The sequence below is a fragment of the Pseudophryne corroboree genome, chromosome 2 (genome assembly GCF_028390025.1).
Source record: "Pseudophryne corroboree isolate aPseCor3 chromosome 2, aPseCor3.hap2, whole genome shotgun sequence".
NCBI lineage: Eukaryota > Metazoa > Chordata > Amphibia > Anura > Myobatrachidae > Pseudophryne > Pseudophryne corroboree.
In genome coordinates, this window is record NC_086445.1 from 304,726,517 (window position 1) to 304,753,549 (window position 27,033).

The window sequence follows — 27,033 nt, forward strand, 5'->3', positions numbered from 1 at the left end:
GACCATGATGAACTTATCTCCTGCAGTGCTGATGCTGACTGGGGTTCAGGATGTTTGTCCCACTGGCTGTTGCTTCTGATGATGATGACGACTTCACTAAGCCCCAGACTAATGTAAAAGGTATTGGGGAGTGGATAGAGGTACGTGTGTGTGTGTGTGTGTGTGTGTGTGTGTGTGTGTGTAATGTATATCCACTTACTACTTTAACTGTGGATCACCTCAGACTCTGTACTTGATCTCCCTTTCATCTCATCCCCAACCCCAACCACCCCACTGCCAGTAGCCACTTATCACAAATTCATCTCGCCAAGCCCCTACCCTGATACCATTACGGTTCCATATACATTCTATACCATGTCTTTTGAACTTTTACTGTGTTTCAGCTGACACTATGATGTGTTACGGGGGTCTCTACAAAGGGGAATAATGCGTATTTTAGGATCAGTGGTACTATTATGTGGCATAGGACCTAATTCTGAGTCAGATTCAGAAGTTCATGCAGCATCTATTGGTGGTAGCCATCTGCTACTTTATGCTCATGCTGCTACAAACTCCTTCCCTTGTGTAAATTCCCTGCTGGCAGTTCCAGTGCCTGTGCCCACATCGAAGACTGAGCTAGCCAAGCCAGCCTCTCCAAATCACAATCTCCCTGTCACCCACTGCCTCTCCCAGTAATCCTATATGTCACCAAGTGCCTTCCCCTGGTGTCACCCACTCCTCTCCCTGACTGCCTCTCTATCTCCAACTATCTCTCCCCATCACCCACTGCCTTATCCTGTGCCTAACCCCATCACCCTCTCCCTTGTCACCCTCTGCCTCTCCAAGGCATCACCTGATCCCCGTCATGTGGATACTGCTTTTCTTTTGAGGCCAAGCCCCTTGTTGTGAGGCCATACCCCTTCTCCTGTAATGGTGCCCCCTTGTCATTCTGTTCTGGATCCACTCCTATATATCTGTCTTCACACAGGTATTCTAAAATTTCTAGATTCTTCTCTTAGAGTTATTTTAAGCTCAGGTAAATCATTATATGTTCCTGTATTGTCCATTATTACTCATGATAACTCACATCTAGCATTTTGGAATTTCATTTATACTCATTTGAGTTCTACTTGCAAATTTTAAATGCAATATAGCTGCTTTCATCTGCTCTACATAAACATGCCAATCCTAGCCTATTGTTTTTGGGATTATAGTATAATAATTTGTTAAATATTACTGGAGAGTGCAGACTAGTATAATGAAATAATACAGTTGGGAATAATTCAACACAGAGATTGGTTTTAAAACATTTATTGCAAGAGCTAAATAACTGCAAATAACGTTGAACCGGCAAAGCAGTAACAAGGATAACTGATTAGATATGTATTCTGTCATAATCATCAAACACCCCTTACAAACTGACAAATTACTGCAAAAAAGCAATGCACCCCTTCCCCTTTTCACACCTATATTGTGGATAAAATTGTGAGTTGCTATACACAAAATATATTTTATTGGAAAAGAAAAACAACAACAAATAAAAATAACCATCCGATTAACAAACTTTTCATTGATGTTTAACTGTGGCATAAAATATTTTTATTTCTGTAAGGAATTTTGCATGCTACATATTTGTTTAAATTGTCCATCATGCCTTAACTAAAACTTTGACAGAATGTTCCAATTTATGTCTGCGTGCAACTGAGATTCTATGAACATCAGAATTCACTTTTGGCTAAACAGTGATATGATATTTTTCTTGCTAGGCATTGGCCAATGATGTTAACAAACATTAATTAACAACAAAAATTGATAGCTAACCATTTCCACCAACTGGCCTACTAGGAGAATGCCCTGTTACACTATGGAGTCACAACACATTTAATATTTTGTGGCTATGATCTAAGAAAAAAAAACACTTGTGTTATTACAGCACACTAGCAACACATTAGTCCATGTTAGCAATAAAACTGTTTTCACAATTAGATTAATAATCAGGCTGTAATAAGTTTTGATTCAGGGTATTAAATTCATTGATTCCAATTATATAATAACTTTTTATTATTATTGTACATATTACTTAATGCATAAATTAATAAATATATTGATATCTTTACAAATAAAACCTCAAGAGAACAGTTTAATTGCCAAATGGTCACATTACTCTCCTACCACACTAAAACATATTTTATATTTTAACACAAGTGTTTTAAGTTGTTATATGTTAGACAGAAAACATTGAAACACCTGACACTTGAAATAAAACATAAAAAATAAAAGAAAATACTGTTGAATGCAACCTCGACACAAATTTATGCTACAGTATATAAGTGAACTTTATAAGTACACAAAAATTGTTAGTAGTAACTTGCTTCTATTTACAGGTATCTGAACACTGAGTGACATACAAGTGTCCACTAACATTATTAATAGCACAATAGGTTTCATCTTTAAAGATTTAGCTGGTTTGTTTTGAAGTATGATGTCAAGTATAACTGTTCCAGCACATATTGACAACAACAAGAGTACAATTCATCTACTTTGATATGCTTCTCAACTACAACATTCCACACTGAATTCTTTTTTTCCTTATTCCTATAACTTTATAGCAAGATGTCTCCTGCAATCTGTAGCAGCAGTCCAGGGTAAAAAAAAAAATTGAAAAAAACAGTTTAACAGAGTTTTTTTAACTCCATTCACCAAAATAATCACAAATCTAGAAATATGCTTATTCACATATAGTAGTAGAGCACCACATTTTCAATGGTGCTAACACAAAAGTATGCATATTTTGTTATATGTCGCATAGTTCTAGAGGTCTACTCAGTACATGAAGCTCTGAACACACAATAATAGTAAATCTAGTTTGGCTAAAGTCACTGGTCCAAAAAAGACAGGTTTATAGTTGCTGCTCCTTTGGGCTTTCCAGGGCACCTGAGACTTGCTTATAGGACTTTAAATTAGCCAAAGGAATGTCACTCATATGGTTTCCACTTGTAAAGTGTCCATCAGTACAGCCATATTGGTTACGGTCATTGAATTGGTTTTTGTTGCTGTCTTCTTTCCAGGTTTTTGTCAATGTGTGTCCATTAACCAATTTGTCCTTTTTCAGCCATTCTTTTTGAGGTGCAAATGTAGAAAGAGGTGATTTTGGTTGCTGGTAAGGATCAAGAGTTGGGGGCATCCAGCAATTATCAGAATGGCCCAATATCAGGCATTCTTGAGTACACATTTCAGTAGCTTCTGCTAATCCTCTAGGTCCAAGAGGGCCATCTGTTTAAAAGATATAAAAACAGAAACATAATATAAGCATAAGTATTTTATAAACAGGATATATATTTGTCTATTAATTATAACAGAAATGATAGTTAAATAAAATTTCATCTATCTATTTCCATTTTTCACCTTCTACTCTATTATATTATCTTACACACATAGTTCAATAACATCTATTTTCAATGTGCATCACAATTGAATGCCAATTGCATGGTGTCTTATTCATACAGTTTGCGCTTACTGTTACTCCCCCTACAACCATAAAATAATGGAGTAAGTGGGTGTCACAGTAATTAATCAATCTGTAAGTGACAGTGGTAAAACTGTATGGAAAAAAATTATAATGTAGATTATAAATTCAGCCTTTTAAGCCCCATACACACTGGGTTATATTCCCCTAATGAATGACTAGTGCTATATCGCTGAATGCTATACGTACACACTTAACGATATCACTGAATGATATTGTTCATTGATGCCATCCCCGCATTCGCAGAGAATGCAGCTCAATGATGTAGTCAAAGTTGAGCTTTAAGTTCGATAGACCATGGCTCATCATTCAGGCATACATACTGGATGATATGAACAATAGATTTAAAAAAAAGAGATTGTTATCATTCATATTGTCCAGAGTCATCACCCAGTGTGTATGGGGCTTTAGAGTGGACCCCTTACTAGATTGTTAATTTAACTATTCCATTAATGGTTTGCCCACTTTATATTGATATGTGGTATGTTGCTGCAGCATAGGGTTATTTTTTCCACTGTGCTTCAGTGGTTGCTGGATTTTCTTATTAAAATAAAAGTGATATAATTGTCACTGCAAAGGGAAATTTAGGAAACTACATCATTAATCTATACATTTGTACTTTATTTTTCAGTAAGTTGCCAATTGTGCTCTTGGATATGACTTAACAGTATGGCCAATAAGTGCCCTACAAATTCTTTTATACAGTAGTAAAACATTTCTCCACTGTGAGAAGCAGTTTTCAAGTTCCAACTATATGTTTGTAATTTCTGCTTTGTACAATATAAGAAGTTGTTACGAAAAGCAACTGTGATAGTTGGTTAATGTTAAATCTTTATTAACTTAGGCAGCATCATATAACTTAATACAGCTGTGGTTAACTTATACAGGGATGGGAGCAGGAGAGGAGATAGATTCAGTTTGTCATGGAAGGGGCAAGACATAGTTCCTTTCTGTTTGGGAATTTATTGTTGCTTTCAGTGTCAGACACATGACTATGGTGATGTTGGTCACAGACTCTCTTCTGTATGTCATAGTTGCCCTTTTAATTTGTTACCGCTATTCCCCATCTACTGTCATTGGTGATGGATGCATATCTTAATACAGTATTTACATTGTCTGGAGAAATCCGAATGATTATTTCCAGACATCCAAGGATGACAAAACCAGAGCCAGCACACCATTTAATTGGTTATCCACAGAAAAATCGGGGCAGATTTAGGAGCACTTGTTTTTATATTTGTAGATACAATATTAGATTAGCTATGGAGGATCATAGACCCGTACTGCCAAACAGAAAAAGTCTGGGTGTGGAGTCTTATAGTCAAACCCTCTTGCAACAGAGGTCTCCTCAAACCCAAATGCAATATTTACATTTACCAAAAACAAATGCTGCACACCAATACATTCTTAAATCAAAAATGCTCATCAGAGGTATTTTATTGAAGCAAAAGAGATTTACATGATGACATCTTTTATGGTGATAGTTATAGTGACAGAATAATACTACTGCTCTCCATGATTGCAGTTATAATGGGCACGGTCTAATGCTTAAACATCTGACTGAGTTGTTTTGTGACACAGTGTAATGATAACCACACAGCAACTTTTCAGGTCCATTTCATGCTGTCACACTAAATAATGTTGAACAAATTACCTATTACATTACCACCTGTAGCAGAGAGGTCACCTTGTTCAATGCCTGTAGTTGTCTCTTTCCATTTCCCCCCTCACCATGACCTTGCAGCATGAAAACACTATAAAAATTTTGTGTGTTTTCTAACTAAAGCACCGGCACAATATGTCCTTATCTGACAAGTGGCTCCAAGGGTACTGTAATCTCAGATCTGGTGATAAATTCAGTGTAATGCTTGCTAATCTTAGATTTTTCATGAATCTGTTTATCAACACAAATGTTTTCTGAGACTGAAATACTGAATTCTCAAAATTTGCCACTTCATTTCTATATAGCAAACATAATCTTTATAGCAAAGAATAATTTCTGAAAATGCTAAACATGTGCCTCTGACATTTGTGCCTGTTTTTGTGGAACTGAACTTCCAAAAAATTCAGCATCTTCTCTGGTGGCAGAGTTGAGTGTAACTTGCTAAATACAAGCTCCTAGGTTTAAACTCACATGAAAAAAATAGATTTTGATTTGTGGGTTATGTTTATTGAAATTAGATCACATATTTTGTGATGTCCATTATTTGATTTTAGGTTTGCTTTTTTATTCTGGATTTCAATTTGTTTTTCTGTTTAGTTTGGAAACTGTACATACATATCTTATCATGGAATATTATTGAGCAATTGTTTGAGTAAACATCTTATTGAAAAGGCATGCTTTGAATTGATGCTTGAAGACACTCATACATACACTGTAGTTTCTTTTATACAGTAATAATAGTCTGGTTAACCTTAAACATACAAAACATTTTGAATCCAGTTTGAATGTGTCTTCTGCAGAAAGGGCTTTTTTACATGCTGAATTAACTTTTTATTAACTTTTTATTTTTTATATTTCAAGGCATGGATTTGTCTGCAGCATGATGTAGCCTTATACATGATATATCTTCTGTGATAAGCTCTTGTAAAATAGACCCAATATCAAAATCATATGAAGACTGCCGTTTACATGTTTGTATGTAAAAGCAGTTTGATGAATAGCCCATTAAACAAAAATGTAAAGAAAAAACAACATTTTTGGGGGTCGCTGGACTGCAAACACCATCAGGCAGGGATAATTTCACACGTCATATTCTGCCAAAGATGCAATCTGTTTAGTCTGGAGATAAATTCTAAGGACTTGGGCCCAAAAATGTGGCATACTTCCCTATGAAAAAAGTGCTTTGCTGAAAACATAGAGGCTTCTTCCAACACATTGTAGGCAAGTGATGTGGTAATAAATATCAGTACTTTTACATTTAGCAACGATGGTCTTAGCATTTCCTAGCACCCATAAATTGTCTCTTGCACAAGTGCCAGCTTAAACAACGGCTGCCAATGCATGCTGGCACTTGTAAAAACTGGCTTTTCCTAAGTTACCATTCACCTAAATTTTATGTTCTAGCTTCCATTCCATTATTAAAAAAACTAAACTAAAGACCACATACTAATCTCCCCATAACTCTTTTTGGTCAGAGAAAGCCACTTTGATAACTTAATAGCTATTTGGTTAATAATGTCATGTGGGATCAACCCTTCCTCTGCCAAAGCTGCTGTGGCAACGTGCATGATAACTCACTAGTAACCTGCATGATAACTCACTGCTAACTTTTGTTCTTATGTGCTTTAATAATCTGCTAATGCCTTTCAAAGCTGGTCCATCAAGCTGCTTCTATTAATTGCCTAATCCCACACACAGTGGTGTCCATCATAGATCTCACTCACAAAAGTGCCAGTTTATTTAGCTACAGCCACTGACAGCCACTCATATCAGCTGACTCCTCAACCCAGCCACCAGCCGCAATGGTCATACAAGTGTTAGATTGACCCTCTGTCTACAGCCCTCCTGACAAGTGTCCTCTACACTAGTGGCTCCACTGGCACACCTATAATTGCACCTCCTCAGGGGCATCTGCCTGCGGGAAATACATGGTACACAGTGGACAAAAATAGTGTGTGGAATCTGCTCTTTCACAAACGTGTGGGCTAACATTACTGTGATTTTTTATTCCACTTTCTTTAGTAAATGTTTATTACCATCTACTTTAAGTGTATTGTGACAGTTGCAGGCATTAGCCCCTTATGGAGCCCAACAACTCAACAACTTGGGGCCATTTGGGCTGGATAATAATTTAGCAAAGTTACAGACATTTGCAGATCAGTCCTTATTAAAACTATTAATTAAGCAGTTTTTAACAGTGGACATAAAGCAGTTTTGTAACTTTTAAATTTATCTACACTTTTATATTGAGGTTTATTAGAGATGAATGTTTCGAACTTATTCTTTGTTGGAGTATCTGTTACAATTAAGATTTCTCTCCTACTTTTTTCAACCTCAGATAAAGTATTAGCAATGACTTTTATGAGTGTGTCTCTCTCTCTCTCTCTCTCTCTCTCTCTCTCTCTCTATATATATATATATACTGTATATATATATATATATATATATATATATATATAAATATACACTGCTCAAAAAAATAAAGGGAACACTAAAATAACACATCCTAGATCTGAATGAATGAAATATTCTTATTAAATACTTTGTTCTTTACATAGTTGAATGTGCTGACAACAAAATCACACAAAAATTATCAATGGAAATCAAATTTATTAACCCATGGAGGTCTGGATTTGGAGTCACACTCAAAATTAAAGTGGAAAAACACACTACAGGCTGATCCAACTTTGATGTAATGTACTTAAAACAAGTCAAAATGAGGCTCAGTAGTGTGTGTGGCCTCCACGTGCCTGTATGACCTCCCTACAACCCACACAAGTGGCTCAGGTAGTGCAGCTCATCCAGGATACTGAGACTCATTTTGTCTTGTTTTAAGTACATTACAACAAAGTTGGGTCAGCCTGTAGTGTCTTTTTCCACTTTAATTTTGAGTGTGACTCCAAATCTAGACCTCCATGGGTTAATAAATTTGATTTCCATTGATAATTTTTGTGTGATTTTGTTGTCAGCACATTCAACTATGTAAAGAACAAAGTATTTAATAAGAATATTTCATTCATTCAGATCTAGGATGTATTATTTTAGTGCCCCCTTTATTTTTTTGAGCAGTGTATATATTTCTACGTGTTTTTTTTTCTTTAGTTATTATTAGTTTGACCTGTCCTTCAAACACATTGTAGGCAAGTGATGTGGTAATAAATATCAGTATTTTTACACATGGCAATACTGGTTTCAGAATTTCCTAGCATCCATAAATTGTCTCTTGTACAAGTGACAACTTAAACAATGGCTGCTAGTGCATGCTGTTACTTTAAATAATTGCCTTTTGCTAATTTGTCTTCCACCTAAGTTCTGTGTTCGAGCTTCCAAACCATAATAAAAAAAGAAAGACTACACAAGTTCCTTATGAAAATCCACCACTGTTACGGTCAGAGAAAGCCCCTTTGATTGTTTAATAGCTATTTTATTAATAATGTCATGTGGCATGAACCTTGTAATAATTACACTGATATAGTTTAGTTCATTGATATACTTTATGCTCTCCTACAAGTGCCACCAAGAACTGGTAACCAGCAACCGAGGTAAGAAGGTATTTGTATTCCCACAAGCTCTGGCATACCAAAGCAGCTTTGGGTATTTTGGCCTGATAATACTAGAAGTGCCATAACTAAAGTTAATGATTTGTCATATTTAAATCATTTTTACAGCCCCCCTCTTCCCCCCATTCAATGGCATGGTGAGGGAGAACCAGTGATTTCAGCATACTGTATCAATGCTTTCTTCCTAGGGTAGTGGACCCTCCTGACTTTGCGTATCTATCTATGATGTTCTCTTCTAAGTAGAGCACAATTACTTGAACACATCTTTGTTATGCTGGGGCCTGGGCATATACTTGCACACTCCCATCTGTCCCCATTCTACAGTATTTCACTATGTGTAAGAAAGTGCAAATTAGAGAAACACTAAAAGCATAATATAAATTTATAGATATTATTAACATTTAATTATATACTGCCAACATATTTGGGAATTGGGAAAACAGTAATAAATCAAGACAGACAGAGAGAGTGATAAGAGGGCCCTGCATGCAAGCTTACAATTTATAGTGAAATTTAAATTTGATACATAAGACTACATACTACTGTACATACTGCATGTATTGTTAAGTCCAGACATATAACAAGAGTAAAAAGGACTTATGGGGAGATGTACAGTACTAAGCAGTAATAAAAGTGGAGAAGTGAGCCAGAGGAGAAGTTGCCCATGATAACCAATTAGCATTGATCTTACATTTATAATTTGCATACTATAAAAGTATAAAGAGTAGCTGATTGGTTGCCATGGGCAACTTCTCCACTGGCTCACTTCTCCACTTTTATCACTGCTTAGTACATGTCCCCCTTAATTGGCTGAATGATCCAGTCATTATGCAATGTTGTTAAGAATTTTGGCTTTTGGACCGAGAGTTGCTTTGATCTTTAAAAGATCACAAGAAAAGTGATAAACTTGTCTCAAGAGTTGAATTTTCAGAGATTGCTAGAAGGCTTTAAAGCAAAATAATAATAATAATAATAATAATAATAATACTATTGTGAAAGAAAGCACATAACAAAGAGTGGAAGCAGACCTGAAAAAGTGAGCAGGCAATGATTGTGGATGAGAGACACAGATCTTGTGCAGAGTGAAGGAGTTAGGTTGGGAGATATTCTTAGAGAGGCATTTCATGTTGGGTTACTATAGTTTATATTATTCTGCATAAAAGGCCCTTAATATAATCTGTTGCAGGCACTTATCAGGCAATAGCCTCAGGCACCTGAAGCATAATCCATGATAAGTGGGCTGCTGGAGCCACAATAAAACATGGGATCGGGGACTTATCCCCGATCCCATGTGTTTTTGAGCGGTCGCGGGTCCGTTTTTGGCCAATTAAAATGGTCTGTAATTGGATGTCACGATAATGACCATCAGTCATTAATCACAATATCCGAACGTTTTCACCCACCGAAAATGGATCGGGGATAATTGGATACCCCCCCTTAGATAACAAAACTTTTGTATCTGTAGTATGACTTTACACAAGAGGGAAATGCTGCAGTTCTGAGACAGTATGTACTAATGCACAATATCAAACCAAAACATTGGTACAATCAATGCAAGGACAAGATGACTTTGGGCTTACATTACTTGTTGACAGGATAATAAGGATTATAGTGAGAAGCAGTAAATTTAAATACCAAGTGCTACTAAAGAGAAAGATATGTGGAATTAATTGTAAGCTAAGCTATGAAAGAAGATTTAGCTAAGTCAAATAGATGCTAATAATAATGAAATGGAAAGTACCGGTTACAGTATACAGAAAGTATGGTCTATTTACAGAGATAAACACCAATAAAAAACAATAACCAATATCAGCATATTTTGCTGAACCAAACATTACACTGAAGAGCGTGTTTTCATGAGCACATACTGTAAGGTTAAAAACTGCTCAACATTTCGGTATCACTAATAATGCACTGCATTTAAAAAATACCAGATAGTACAGCTCTGACCTCCAAACTTTTTACACCAGTACTTCTAATGCAATTTAAAAAAATTATGTCTAATACATTTTGCATATGTCTAGAAGTCCAAGCATCTCTGTTGATAATTCGTATTATTGGTTTAGATACACTGCTTAATTCAATCTGATAATATCAAACAAATTATAAATAAAGAATACAGGTGATGAGTTGATTAATGAATTTCAAGTGATATTTACTATAGTTGCTTTTCTTTTGTGCTCTTTTACCTTTTAGAAACATTGGAGTGCATTAACAAGATTTGGACCTTGATTTTAAAAAAAGTGGCAGTATGTGTAAAGGAGCAATTGTTTGCACAGCCAAAGGAGTGAAGCATACTTGCCTACTTTCCTGCAATGGCCATGAGGCTCCCGAAAGTCAGGTGGTGCTCCCAGCTACCAGAATCAGTGGCCAAGTCCCAGCCCGCTGCCCTCCACCCAGCTGTTCACTTAAGAATGAAGTGTGCTGAACCAGTGGCCAATTATACGATTCATGCTGAATTGTGCTTTTGTAGCCACATGCCCGAGATTCCTGGCATTGTATAGTTGGGGGCATGGGCACAATTATGCGATCATGCAGCCACACCCTGAGAACACCCACACACTGCCCCTAATTTAAACCATACACCCCACACTGGCTCCCATGGTGCAGATCTGGCTGCACCTTCCTGGAGAGGGCAGGCAGAAAGGCAGCAACTATGGGATGAAGTAAAAATACACAGTACTATAAGTTTGCCTATGCATCTTTTTAACAATATTTTTGTAATGTGCTACAGGGGTGGAAAGGTTGTATTTTTGGGGGCATTGTCATTCCTAGAGATGGGGCATTTTCACATATATGAGTATATCTATGAGTGCAGAATTTGCTGTCCACACAGGTCCATGATTCCAATGGGATCTACAGTGCATGCCCTGCACCAGGAGCATACCCAGAACTGTGTGGTCCCAATAGCAACATTTTGAAGGGATCCTTCTCCCAATGCTTCTAGAGAGACACCTTTCTGCAGCAGTTGTTAATTGTATGCCCAATAATAGTGCCCTAGTTCATTTTCTGAACTCATAGTAGTTCCTTAGTTAATGTTATGCCCCTTAGTAGTGCCCTAGTTTATTTATGAATCATTGTAGTGTTCTAGTTCATGTGATGTCAAATTGTAGGGCTGCCAGTACATGTTACGCAACACAGTACCCCCAGTTCACATCATGATATACAGTGTCTCCAGTTCATATTATGCAACATTATAGTGTCCCCTGGTCATAGTATGCCACACTCTAGTGCCTCCATTTCATATTGTGCCACATTACAGTGCCCCAGTTTTTATTACTGTATGTAACATTATAAGGCCTTCACATTTATTTTATAACACATTACAATGAGCAAGTCCTGGGGCATAACTAAATATATTTGAGGCCCCATGCTAAAAGTTTTTAAGGAACCCTATGAACCACCTAATGGTGAAAAATTATTATAACATATACCTGACAGGGAAGGTGGCTATGCCCATGTGAGGGCCATACATTATACTTATCTCTCTGGAGTGTGGATGCCATTTTCATGGAGATTTGCACATGTGCAGGATACTCTGCCCCAGTGCAAGACAGGGCCCACACTGAGACTGCACATGGACCCCTTTTCTATTTAACTGCCCCAGGAAAAATGCCATTAATTTTGTACAATCTGAAAGCTGGCATTCTTCAGGTCTCATTCTATGCTATTTTGTATATGCATATTGTATTTGGCTAAGGTAAGGATTTCAAGTACATTTTGAATGCTGTAATAACCAGCTATAATTGATAACATTGCATGGATGTATCAATTAATAATTAGCTTGCGAGAAAGTTCTGTCCCTGCAATGCCACTCCAAAGCCTTATAGTAATGGCTGCTCATGTGCAGCTGACACCACCGCTACTGCCACTGCGCACCCACCCCCCATTGTGACTATCCCCCTTCCCCACACACTTACCTGGCGATCATTGCCCCTGTGCTTTCCTCTGCTGCGGTCATGTGTTCGCTGTCTTCCTGCACTGTGGCCCGGTCACAGAGCCGGCCATAGGCATAGGCAAACTAGGCAATTGCCTAGGTCATGTGATATGCCTAGGGGCATCAGCAGTTTCTGCTGATTAAAATGATATGCGGCATGCCTATATTCTGTGTGTAGCATTTCATATGCAGATACAGCCACAGTCTCACACAGTGTATAGGCATGCTGCATATCATTTTAATCAGTAGAAGGTGCTTGTGCATTCTAGCCACATAGCAATGCAAATAAGATGCATTTTCATTAAAAAAATGTGCAAGACTTTAGCATTGAGGCAAGATTTATGAGGACACATCTGTATCCAAGCAGAGGCAGAGGTCACAATGTTAGTGGTAGTGTGAGTGCTGTGTGCATATGAGTGGGTTGGTTGTGCAGTAGTGTTCGGAATATGTGTAAGGAGCATTATGTGTGTCATGCAAAAATGCATTAATAATGTGCAACATATGTGTAAGGGGCACTATGTGTGTCATTATGTGTATAAGGGCATTAATAATGTGTGGCATATGTGTAACAGGGTACTACTGTATGTGTCATTATGTGTATAGGGGCACTAATAATGGCCCTCATTCCGAGTTGTTCGCTCGTTCTTTTTCATCGCATCGCAGTGAAAATCCGCTTAGTACGCATGCGCAAAGTTCGCACTGCGACTGCGCCAAGTAACTTTACTATGAAGAAAGTATTTTTACTCACGGCTTTTTCTTCGCTCCGGCGATCGTAATGTGATTGACAGGAAATGGGTGTTACTGGGCGGAAACACGGCGTTTCAGGGGCGTGTGGCTGAAAACGCTACCGTTTCCGGAAAAAACGCAGGAGTGGCCGGAGAAACGGTGGGAGTGCCTGGGCGAACGCTGGGTGTGTTTGTGACGTCAACCAGGAACGACAAGCACTGAACTGATCGCACAGGCAGAGTAAGTCTGGAGCTACTCAGAAACTGCTAAGTAGTTAGTAATCGCAATATTGCGAATACATCGGTCGCAATTTTAATAAGCTAAGATTCACTCCCAGTAGGCGGCGGCTTAGCGTGTGTAACTCTGCTAAATTCGCCTTGCGACCGATCAACTCGGAATGAGGGCCAATGGCCCTCATTCCGAGTTGATCGGTCGCAAGGCGAATTTAGCAGAGTTACACACGCTAAGCCGCCGCCTACTGGGAGTGAATCTTAGCTTCTTAAAATTGCGACCGATGTATTCGCAATATTGCGATTACTAACTACTTAGCAGTTTCAGAGTAGCTCCAGACTTACTCTGCCTGTGCGATCAGTTCAGTGCTTGTCGTTCCTGGTTGACGTCACAAACACACCCAGCGTTCGCCCAGGCACTCCCACCGTTTCTCCGGCCACTCCTGCGTTTTTTCCGGAAACGGTAGCGTTTTCAGCCACACGCCCCTGAAACGCCGTGTTTCCGCCCAGTAACACCCATTTCCTGTCAATCACATTACGATCGCCGGAGCGAAGAAAAAGCCGTGAGTAAAAATACTTTCTTCATAGTAAAGTTACTTGGCGTAGTCGCAGTGCGAACATTGCGCATGCGTACTAAGCGGATTTTCACTGCGATGCGATGAAAAATACCGAGCGAACAACTCGGAATGAGGGCCAATGTACAGCAAATGTGTAGGGGGCACTATGTATGTCATTATGTGTATAAGGGCATTAATAGTGTGCAGCATATGTGTAAGGGACATTATGTGTAAAAGGGCATTAATAAAGGTTGTCATAATGTGTAAGACGCATTATGTTTATAAGGACATTAATAATGTGTCTCATATGTGTAAGCGGCATTACTGTGTGGAATTATGTGTATAAGGTGCTTTACTATGTGGCATTGCGTATAGAAAGGGCACTACTGTGTCGTCTAATGTGAATAAAGAGCAATAGGGTGTGGTGTAATGTGAATAAGGAGCAATTCAGTGTGATGTAATGTGAATAAGGGGCTCTACTGTGAGGAGTAACGTTTATAAGGTAAAGTGATACTACTGTGGGATGTAATTTGAATTATGGACACTATTGCATGATCAAATTAGAGATGTGCACTTGAAATTTTTCGGGTTTTGTGTTTTGGTTTTGGGTTCGGTTCCGCGGCCGTGTTTTGGGTTCGACCGCGTTTTGGCAAAACCTCACCGAATTTTTTTTGTCGGATTCGGGTGTGTTTTGGATTCGGGTGTTTTTTTCAAAAAACACTAAAAAACAGCTTAAATCATAGAATTTGGGGTCATTTTGATCCCAAAGTATTATTAACCTCAAAAACCATAAATTTCCACTCATTTTCAGTCTATTCTGAACACCTCACACCTCACAATAATATTTTTAGTACTAAAATTTGCACCGAGGTCGCTGGATGACTAAGCTAAGCAACCCTAGTGGCCGACACAAACACCTGGCCCATCTAGGAGTGGCACTGCAGTGTCACGCAGGATGGCCCTTCCAAAAAACACTCCCCAAACAGCACATGACGCAAAGAAAAAAAGAGGCGCAATGAGGTAGCTGTGTGAGTAAGCTAAGCGACCCTAGTGGCCGACACAAACACCTGGCCCATCTAGGAGTGTCACTGCAGTGTCACGCAGGATGGCCCTTCCAAAAAACACTCCCCAAACAGCACATGACGCAAAGAAAAAAAGAGGCGCAATGAGGTAGCTGTGTGAGTAAGCTAAGCAACCCTAGTGGCCGACACAAACACCTGGCCCATCTAGGAGTGGCACTGCAGTGTCACGCAGGATGGCCCTTCCAAAAAACACTCCCCAAACAGCACATGACGCAAAGAAAAAAAGAGGCGCAATGAGGTAGCTGTGTGAGTAAGCTCAGCGACCCTAGTGGCCGACACAAACACCTGGCCCATCTAGGAGTGGCACTGCAGTGTCACATAGGATGGCCCTTCCAAAAAACACTCCCCAAACAGCACATGACGCAAAGAAAAAAAGAGGCGCAATGAGGTAGCTGTGTGAGTAAGCTAAGCGAACCTAGTGGCCGACACAAACACCTGGCCCATCTAGGAGTGGCACTGCAGTGTCACGCAGGATGGCCCTTCCAAAAAACACTCCCCAAACAGCACATGACGCAAAGAAAAAAAGAGGCGCAATGAGGTAGCTGTGTGAGTAAGCTAAGCGACCCTAGTGGCCGACACAAACACCTGGTCCATCTAGGAGTGGCACTGCAGTGTCACGCAGGATGGCCCTTCCAAAAAACACTCCCCAAACAGCACATGACGCAAAGAAAAAAAGAGGCGCAATGAGGTAGCTGTGTGAGTAAGCTAAGCGACCCTAGTGGCCGACACAAACACCTGGCTCATCTAGGAGTGGCACTGCAGTGTCACGCAGGATGGCCCTTCCAAAAAACACTCCCCAAACAGCACATGACGCAAAGAAAAAAAGAGGCGCAATGAGGTAGCTGTGTGAGTAAGCTAAGCAACCCTAGTGGCCGACACAAACACCTGGCCCATCTAGGAGTGGCACTGCAGTGTCACGCAGGATGGCCCTTCCAAAAAACACTCCCCAAACAGCACATGACGCAAAGAAAAAAAGAGGCGCAATGAGGTAGCTGTGTGAGTAAGCTCAGCGACCCTAGTGGCCGACACAAACACCTGGCCCATCTAGGAGTGGCACTGCAGTGTCACATAGGATGGCCCTTCCAAAAAACACTCCCCAAACAGCACATGACGCAAAGAAAAAAAGAGGCGCAATGAGGTAGCTGTGTGAGTAAGCTAAGCGACCCTAGTGGCCGACACAAACACCTGGCCCATCTAGGAGTGGCACTGCAGTGTCACGCAGGATGGCCCTTCCAAAAAACACTCCCCAAACAGCACATGACGCAAAGAAAAAAAGAGGCGCAATGAGGTAGCTGTGTGAGTAAGCTAAGCGACCCTAGTGGCCGACACAAACACCTGGTCCATCTAGGAGTGGCACTGCAGTGTCACGCAGGATGGCCCTTCCAAAAAACACTCCCCAAACAGCACATGACGCAAAGAAAAAAAGAGGCGCAATGAGGTAGCTGTGTGAGTAAGCTAAGCGACCCTAGTGGCCGACACAAACACCTGGCTCATCTAGGAGTGGCACTGCAGTGTCACGCAGGATGGCCCTTCCAAAAAACACTCCCCAAACAGCACATGACGCAAAGAAAAAAAGAGGCGCAATGAGGTAGCTGTGTGAGTAAGCTAAGCGACCCTAGTGGCCGACACAAACACCTGGCCCATCTAGGAGTGGCACTGCAGTGTCACGCAGGAATGCCCTTCCAAAAAACACTCCCCAAACAGCACATGACGCAAAGAAAAAAAGAGGCGCAATGAGGTAGCTGTGTGAGTAAGCTAAGCGACCCTAGTGGCCGACACAAACACCTGGCCCATCTAGGAGTGGCACTGCAGTGTCACGCAGGATAGCCCTTCCAAAAAACACTCCCCAAACAGCACATGATGCAAAGAAAAAAAGAGGCGCAATGAGGTAGCTGTGTGAGTAAGCTAAGCGACTCTAGTGGCCGACACAAACACCTGGCCCATCTAGGAGTGGCACTGCAGTGTCACGCAGGATGGCCCTTCCAAAAAACACTCCCCAAACAGCACATGACGCAAAGAAAAAAAGAGGCGCAATGAGGTAGCTGTGTGAGTAAGCTAAGCGACCCTAGTGGCCGACACAAACACCTGGCCCATCTAGGAGTGGCACTGCAGTGTCACGCAGGAATGCCCTTCCAAAAAACACTCCCCAAACAGCACATGACGCAAAGAAAAAAAGAGGCGCAATGAGGTAGCTGTGTGAGTAAGCTAAGCGACCCTAGTGGCCGACACAAACACCTGGCCCATCTAGGAGTGGCACTGCAGTGTCACGCAGGATAGCCCTTCCAAAAAACACTCCCCAAACAGCACATGATGCAAAGAAAAAAAGAGGCGCAATGAGGTAGCTGTGTGAGTAAGCTAAGCGACTCTAGTGGCCGACACAAACACCTGGCCCATCTAGGAGTGGCACTGCAGTGTCACGCAGGATGGCCCTTCCAAAAAACACTCCCCAAACAGCACATGACGCAAAGAAAAAAAGAGGCGCAATGAGGTAGCTGTGTGAGTAAGCTAAGCGACCCTAGTGGCCGACACAAACACCTGGCCCATCTAGGAGTGGCACTGCAGTGTCACGCAGGATGGCCCTTCCAAAAAACACTCCCCAAACAGCACATGACGCAAAGAAAAAAAGAGGCGCAATGAGGTAGCTGTGTGAGTAAGCTAAGCGACCCTAGTGGCCGACACAAACACCTGGCCCATCTAGGAGTGGCACTGCAGTGTCACGCAGGATGGCCCTTCCAAAAAACACTCCCCAAACAGCACATGACGCAAAGAAAAAAAGAGGCGCAATGAGGTAGCTGTGTGAGTAAGCTAAGCGACCCTAGTGGCCGACACAAACACCTGGCCCATCTAGGAGTGGCACTGCAGTGTCACGCAGGAATGCCCTTCCAAAAAACACTCCCCAAACAGCACATGACGCAAAGAAAAAAAGAGGCGCAATGAGGTAGCTGTGTGAGTAAGCTAAGCGACCCTAGTGGCCGACACAAACACCTGGCCCATCTAGGAGTGGCACTGCAGTGTCACGCAGGATAGCCCTTCCAAAAAACACTCCCCAAACAGCACATGATGCAAAGAAAAAAAGAGGCGCAATGAGGTAGCTGTGTGAGTAAGCTAAGCGACTCTAGTGGCCGACACAAACACCTGGCCCATCTAGGAGTGGCACTGCAGTGTCACGCAGGATGGCCCTTCCAAAAAACACTCCCCAAACAGCACATGACGCAAAGAAAAAAAGAGGCGCAATGAGGTAGCTGTGTGAGTAAGCTAAGCGACCCTAGTGGCCGACACAAACACCTGGCCCATCTAGGAGTGGCACTGCAGTGTCACGCAGGAATGCCCTTCCAAAAAACACTCCCCAAACAGCACATGACGCAAAGAAAAAAAGAGGCGCAATGAGGTAGCTGTGTGAGTAAGCTAAGCGACCCTAGTGGCCGACACAAACACCTGGCCCATCTAGGAGTGGCACTGCAGTGTCACGCAGGATAGCCCTTCCAAAAAACACTCCCCAAACAGCACATGATGCAAAGAAAAAAAGAGGCGCAATGAGGTAGCTGTGTGAGTAAGCTAAGCGACTCTAGTGGCCGACACAAACACCTGGCCCATCTAGGAGTGGCACTGCAGTGTCACGCAGGATGGCCCTTCCAAAAAACACTCCCCAAACAGCACATGACGCAAAGAAAAAAAGAGGCGCAATGAGGTAGCTGTGTGAGTAAGCTAAGCGACCCTAGTGGCCGACACAAACACCTGGCCCATCTAGGAGTGGCACTGCAGTGTCACGCAGGATGGCCCTTCCAAAAAACACTCCCCAAACAGCACATGACGCAAAGAAAAAAAGAGGCGCAATGAGGTAGCTGTGTGAGTAAGCTAAGCGACCCTAGTGGCCGACACAAACACCTGGCCCATCTAGGAGTGGCACTGCAGTGTCACGCAGGATGGCCCTTCCAAAAAACACTCCCCAAACAGCACATGACGCAAAGAAAAAAAGAGGCGCAATGAGGTAGCTGTGTGAGTAAGCTAAGCGACCCTAGTGGCCGACACAAACACCTGGCCCATCTAGGAGTGGCACTGCAGTGTCACGCAGGATGGCCCTTCCAAAAAACACTCCCCAAACAGCACATGACGCAAAGAAAAAAAGAGGCGCAATGAGGTAGCTGTGTGAGTAAGCTAAGCGACCCTAGTGGCCGACACAAACACCTGGCCCATCTAGGAGTGGCACTGCAGTGTCACGCAGGATGGCCCTTCCAAAAAACACTCCCCAAACAGCACATGACGCAAAGAAAAAAAGAGGCGCAATGAGGTAGCTGTGTGAGTAAGATAAGCGACCCTAGTGGCCGACACAAACACCTGGCCCATCTAGGAGTGGCACTGCAGTGTCACGCAGGATGGCCCTTCCAAAAAACACTCCCCAAACAGCACATGACGCAAAGAAAAATTAAAGAAAAAGAGGTGCAAGATGGAATTGTCCTTGGGCCCTCCCACCCACCCTTATGTTGTATAAACAGGACATGCACACTTTAACCAACCCATCATTTCAGTGACAGGGTCTGCCACACGACTGTGACTGAAATGACGGGTTGGTTTGGACCCCCACCAAAAAAGAAGCAATTAATCTCTCCTTGCACAAACTGGCTCTACAGAGGCAAGATGTCCACCTCATCATCATCCTCCGATATATCACCGTGTACATCCCCCTCCTCACAGATTATCAATTCGTCCCCACTGGAATCCACCATCTCAGCTCCCTGTGTACTTTGTGGAGGCAATTGCTGCTGGTTAATGTCTCCACGGAGGAATTGATTATAATTAATTTTAATGAACATCATCTTCTCCACATTTTCTGGAAGTAACCTCGTACGCCGATTGCTGACAAGGTGAGCGGCGGCACTAAACACTCTTTCGGAGTACACACTTGTGGGAGGGCAACTTAGGTAGAATAAAGCCAGTTTGTGCAAGGGCCTCCAAATTGCCTCTTTTTCCTGCCAGTATAAGTACGGACTGTCTGACGTGCCTACTTGGATGCGGTCACTCATATAATCCTCCACCATTCTTTCAATGGGGAGAGAATCATATGCAGTGACAGTAGACGACATGTCCGTAATCGTTGTCAGATCCTTCAGTCCGGACCAGATGTCAGCATCAGCAATCGCTCCAGACTGCCCTGCATCAGCGCCAGCGGGTGGGCTCGGAATTCTGAGCCTTTTCCTCGCACCCCCAGTTGCGGGAGAATGTGAAGGAGGAGATGTTGACAGGTCGCGTTCCGCTTGACTTGACAATTTTATCACCAGCAGTTCTTTGAACCCCAGCAGACTTGTGTCTGCCGGAAAGAGAGATCCAAGGTAGGTTTTAAATCTAGGATCGAGCACGGTGGCCAAAATGTAGTGCTCTGATTTCAACAGATTGACCACCCGTGAATCCTTGTTAAGCGAATTAAGGGCTCCATCCACAAGTCCCACATGCCTAGCGGAATCGCTCCGTGTTAGCTCCTCCTTCAATGTCTCCAGCTTCTTCTGCAAAAGCCTGATGAGGGGAATGACCTGACTCAGGCTGGCAGTGTCTGAACTGACTTCACGTGTGGCAAGTTCAAAGGGCAGCAGAACCTTGCACAACGTTGAAATCATTCTCCACTGCGCTTGAGACAGGTGCATTCCACCTCCTATATCGTGCTGAATTGTATAGGCTTGAATGGCCTTTTGCTGCTCCTCCAACCTCTGAAGCATATATAGGGTTGAATTCCACCTCGTTACCACTTCTTGCTTCAGATGATGGCAGGGCAGGTTCAGGCGTTTTTGGTGTTGCTCCAGTCTTCTGTACGTGGTGCCTGTACGCCGAAAGTGTCCCGCAATTCTTCTGGCCACCGACAGCATCTCTTGCACGCCCCTGTCGTTTTTTTAAAAATTCTGCACCACCAAATTCAAGGTATGTGCAAAACATGGGACGTGCTGGAATTTGCCCATATTTAATGCACACACAATATTGCTGGCGTTGTCCGATGCCACAAATCCACAGGAGAGTCCAATTGGGGTAAGCCATTCCGCGATGATCTTCCTCAGTTGCCGTAAGAGGTTTTCAGCTGTGTGCGTATTCTGGAAACCGGTGATACAAAGCGTAGCCTGCCTAGGAAAGAGTTGGCGTTTGCGAGATGCTGCTACTGGTGCCGCCGCTGCTGTTCTTGCGGCAGGAGTCCATACATCTACCCAGTGGGCTGTCACAGTCATATAGTCCTGACCCTGCCCTGCTCCACTTGTCCACATGTCCGTGGTTAAGTGGACATTGGGTACAACTGCATTTTTTAGGACACTGGTGAGTCTTTTTCTGACGTCCGTGTACATTCTCGGTATCGCCTGCCTAGAGAAGTGGAACCTAGATGGTATTTGGTAACGGGGGCACACTACCTCAAGAAATTGTCTAGTTCCCTGTGAACTAACGGCGGATACCGGACGCACGTCTAACACCAACATAGTTGTCAAGGCCTCAGTTATCCGCTTTGCAACAGGATGACTGCTGTGATATTTCATCTTCCTCGCAAAGGACTGTTGGACAGTCAATTGCTTGGTGGAAGTAGTAAAAGTGGGCTTACGACTTCCCCTCTGGGATGACCATCGACTCCCAGCAGCAACAACAGCAGCGCCAGCAGCAGTAGGCGTTACACGCAAGGATGCATCGGAGGAATCCCAGGCAGGAGAGCACTCGTCACAATTGCCAGTGACATGGCCTGCAGGACTATTGGCATTCCTGGGGAAGGAGGAAATTGACACTGAGGGAGTTGGTGGGGTGGTTTGCGTGAGCTTGGTTACAAGAGGAAGGGATTTACTGGTCAGTGGACTGCTTCCGCTGTCGCCCAAAGTTTTTGAACTTGTCACTGACTTATGATGAATGCGCTGCAGGTGACGTATAAGGGAGGATGTTCCGAAGTGGTTAACGTCCTTACCCCTACTTATTACAGCTTGACAAAGGCAACACACGGCTTGACAAATGTTGTCCGCATTTCTGTTGAAATACTTCCACACCGAAGAGCTGATTTTTTTGGTATTTTCACCAGTCATGTCAACGGCCATATTCCTCCCACGGACAACAGGTGTCTCCCCGGGTGCCTGACTTAAACAAAACCACCTCACCATCAGAATCCTCCTTGTCAATTTCCTCCCCAGCGCCAGCAACACCCATATCCTCCTCATCCTGGTGTACTTCAACACTGACATCTTCAATCTGACTATCAGGAACTGGACTGCGGGTGCTCCTTCCAGCACTTGCAGGGGGCGTGCAAATGCTGGAAGGCGCATGCTCTTCACGTCCAGTGTTGGGAAGGTCAGGCATCGCAACCGACACAATTGGACTCTCCTTGTGGATTTGGGATTTCGAAGAACGCACAGTTCTTTGCGGTGCTTTTGCCAGCTTGAGTCTTTTCATTTTTCTAGCGAGAGGCTGAGTGCTTCCATCCTCATGTGAAGCTGAACCACTAGCCATGAACATAGGCCAGGGCCTCAGCCGTTCCTTGCCACTCCGTGTGGTAAATGGCATATTGGCAAGTTTACGCTTCTCCTCCGACAATTTTATTTTAGATTTTTGAGTCCTTTTTTTACTGATATTTGGTGTTTTGCATTTTACATGCTCTGTACTATGACATTGGGCATCGGCCTTGGCAGACGACGTTGCTGGCATTTCATCGTCTCGGCCATGACTAGTGGCAGCAGCTTCAGCACGAGGTGGAAGTCGATCTTGATCTTTCCCTAATTTTGGAACCTCAACATTTTTGTTCTCCATATTTTAATAGGCACAACTAAAAGGCACCTCAGGTAAACAATGGAGATGGATGGATACTAGTATACTTATGGATGGACGAGCGACTGCCGACACAGAGGTAGCTACAGCCGTGGACTACCGTACTGTGTCTGCTGCTAATATAGACTGGATGATAATGAGATAAAATTAAAATATATATATATATCACACTAGTACTGCAGCCGGACAGGTATATATTATGTAATGACGGACCTGCTGGACACTGTCTGTCAGCACTGCAGACTCCTAAAGTAAGCTACTAGTATCAAGAAGATAGAAAAAAAAATAAACCACGGGAAGGTGGTATACAATTATGGATGGACGAGCGACTGCCGACACAGAGGTAGCTACAGCCGTGGACTACCGTACTGTGTCTGCTGCTAATATAGACTGGATGATAATGAGATAAAATTAAAATATATATATATATCACACTAGTACTGCAGCCGGACAGGTATATATTATGTAATGACGGACCTGCTGGACACTGTCTGTCAGCACTGCAGACTCCTAAAGTAAGCTACTAGTATCAAGAAGATAGAAAAAAAAAAACCACGGGTAGGTGGTATACAATTATGGATGGACGAGCGACTGCCGACACAGAGGTAGCTACAGCCGTGGACTACCGTACTGTGTCTGCTGCTAATATAGACTGGATGATAATGAGATAAAATTAAAATATATATATATCACACTAGTACTGCAGCCGGACAGGTATACATTATGTAATGACGGACCTGCTGGACACTGTCTGTCAGCACTGCAGACTCCTAAAGTAAGCTACTAGTATCAAGAAGATAGAAAAAAAAAATAAACCACGGGTAGGTGGTATCAGGGACGTGCAGTCAGGGGAGGCAGGGGAAGCAGTGCCTCCCCTGTCATTCCTGATTAAAAGAATACAAAGAAGATAGTTATGGCACATATTGTGTGTCATAAGTATCTTTTTTATATCATGTTAATGTTTTTACAAGTAAAATTGCTTTGTAAAAGCTTTTGTGCGGCACCGAGAACAGTGCCTCCCGCTGTGCACTGTAAGTGGGCGGAAGCAGGGGGCGGGGTCATGTAAAGGGCTGTAAAAGCCCATTGAAAATAGTAATGCAAGCGGCACCTATGTAAGTGCCGCAGAACAGCAGGGGCATTGTGATTGGGCAGCACTGACAGTGACTATATCCGGCTGTCACTGCTAGTGCTGTACGGGGGAACATCTAAACGACCTGCACAGAATGGAAGCGTCTGGAGCAGCCAGCGTCTGGCAGCCACATCCCAGCACCTGACCAAAGTGATGGAGAAGGAACGGGCAGAGCGGGTGCCGCTGCGGGGAGGTGATGTTTGGACGCCGCACAGATATTACAGGTGAGTGCTTTACTGTTGCTTCTCCCTATGCCCTCCCTATCGCCCAACATCTCTCTATGCCCTCCCTACCACCCCTCATATCTATGCTCTCCCTACTGCCCTACATCTCTATGCCCTCTCTACCGCCCCACGTCTCTATGCCCTCCCTACCGTCCCGCATCTCTATGCCCTCCCTACTGTCCCGCATCTCTATGCCCTCCCTACCGTCCCGCGTCTCTATGCCCTCCCTACCGTTCCGCGTCTCTATGCCCTCCCTACCGTCCCGCGTCTCTATGCCCTCTTTACCGCCGCGCGTCTCTATGCCCTCCCTACCACCCTGCGTCTCTATGCCTTCCCTACCACCCTGCGTCTCTATGCCCTCCCTACCACCCTGCGTCTCTATGCCCTCCCTACCACCCTGCGTCTCTATGCCTTCCCTACCACCATGCATCTCTATGCCTTCCCTACCACCCTGCGTCTCTATGCCCTACCTACCGCCATGCGTCTCTATGCCTTCCCTACCACCCTGCTTCTCTATACCCTCCCTACCACCCTGCGTCTCTATGCCCTCCCTACCGCCCTGCGTCTCTATGCCCTCCCTACCGCCCTGCGTCTCTATGCCTTCCCTACCGCCCTGCGTCTCTATGCCCTCCCTACCGCCCTGCGTCTCTATGCCCTCCCTACCACCCTGCGTCTCTATGCCCTCCCTACCACCCTGCGTCTCTATGCCCTCCCTACCACCCTGCATCTCTATGCCCTCCCTACCGCCCTGCGTCTCTATTATGCCTTCCCTACCGCCCTGCATCTCTATGCCTTCCCTACTGCCCTGCGTCTCTATACCTTCCCTACCACCCTGCGTCTGTATACCTTCCCTACCACCCTGCGTCTGTATGCCCTCTTTACCGCCTCGCGTCTCTATGCCCTCTTTACCGCCCCGCGTCTCTATGCCCTCTTTGCCGCCCCGCATCTCTATGCCCTCCCTACCGCGCTGCGTCTCTCTGCCCTACCTACTGCCCCACGTCTCTCTGCCCTCCCTACCGCCCCGTGTCTATATACCCTCCCTACGGCCCCACGTCTCTCTATGCTGTCAATGCCGCCCTGCGTCTCTCTATGCCCTCCCTGCCAGGACAGTCAGGAAGTATGTAATAGGTCTTGCAGAAATTTAACTCCAGGCCCATGAGGATCTTAATCTGGCACTGTGTAGGGATACACACTACATGTGTAAGGCAGGTGAGACCTCTCCTCTCCCGTATAGCTCCCTGCAGCCCAGTACCAGTTCATTAGTAGCCTAGAAATTATTAATAGGAACCACAGGCAGAGCCGCGGAGAACATGAAACTAGCATTTCTGCCTGAAATTTTTTTTTTTTTTTAAATTGCGATCACTTTCCTCTCTCGACACTTCACCTCTGTTGCACCTCTATGCCAGATGCTCAGTCGGCTCTCTGTCCTTTGCAGAATCAATCCCCCTTCTCCCCCCTTCTCCCTCCCCCCTCTCGCTCTCTCTCCCCTCCCCTGTCTCTTTCTCCCCTCCCGTCTCTCTCTCTCTCCCCTCTCGCTCCCCCCCTCTCACCCCCCTCTCTCTCTCTCTCCCCTCCTCTGGATTAGAATAAAGTTTGTAAGTATAATTTTCATTTTTACAGGTACCCCTAATGGATTCTACATGGACAAGTGGACGTGATCGGCGTGGGATGTAGATAAGTAATCTCTCTCTCATTTTACAGGTACCCCTATTGGATTCTACTGGACAAGTGGACGTGACCGGCGTGGGATGTAGGTAAGTATGTGTGAGTGTGTAAGTGTGTGTTAATAAATTTTTACTTTCACGGTGTGTGTGTTGTGTTTTTATTTGGGTATTTTTGTTGTTGTAGAACTACAGGTACCAGCGGGCCCATTATTTCCCTGCATGCTGGTACTTGAGGTTCTCCAAGTACCAGCAAGCGGGGGAGGCTTGCTGGGCCTTGTAGTTCCACAACAACAAAACATATTCCTTTGTTTTACACACTTATGGCTATCAGCCCGGCACCCACCGCCCAGGGGTGCTGGGGACAGCCTCGGGCTTCACCTCTGGCCCTTGGGTGCCTCGAGGGGGGGGACCTCTTGATTTAAGGGGTCCCCACTCCTCCAGGGAACCCCGGCCAGGGGTGACTAGTTGGGGGGGTAATGCCATGGCCGCAAGGACCTACATGAATGTGTCCCCCGGCTGTGGCATTATGTCCCTGGCTAGTGGAGCCCGGTGCTGGTTTTAACAATATGGGGGACCCCTACATCTTTTGTCCCCCATGTTTTTGGAACCAGGACCGGACTGAGCCCGGTGCTGGTTGTCTAAATATGGGGAACCCCTGTCCAATTTTTTTCCCTGTATTTAAACAACCAGGACCGGCTCAAAGAGCCCGAGGCTGGTTATACTTAGGAGGGGGGACCTCACGCATTTTTTTTCCCATTTTTTAAATCATTCAGACCCTTTTCCATTAAGTTAATGGAAGCCCTGGACAGCAAAATTGCATTCATGTCCTCCTCCCACTCCCTTCCCAGTCCCAAACACTAATTTTATTTTTTTTCTATAAAAAAGTACAATATATCACAAGTATGATGAGCAGGCAGGCAGCGGGCATTGGCGTCATCAGACTGAGATGCAAATTAGTGGCGGAGGGCTGGGTCAGTTGATGGTGG

The 27,033-nt window shown here is 43.7% G+C and overlaps 1 protein-coding gene across 1 annotated transcript in view; it reads right to left on the reverse strand.

Moving 5' to 3' along the window:
* Window positions 1–1,304: 1,304 nt before the first annotated feature.
* Window positions 1,305–27,033, reverse strand: part of LOC135050755 (protocadherin-9-like) — a 1,419,038-nt gene continuing 1,393,309 nt past the window's right edge. The window contains exon 4 of the mRNA XM_063957118.1: window positions 1,305–3,252. Within this exon, the coding sequence (XP_063813188.1) occupies window positions 2,879–3,252 (374 nt within the window). The 3' untranslated portion in view covers window positions 1,305–2,878. The remainder of the gene's footprint in view (window positions 3,253–27,033) is intronic.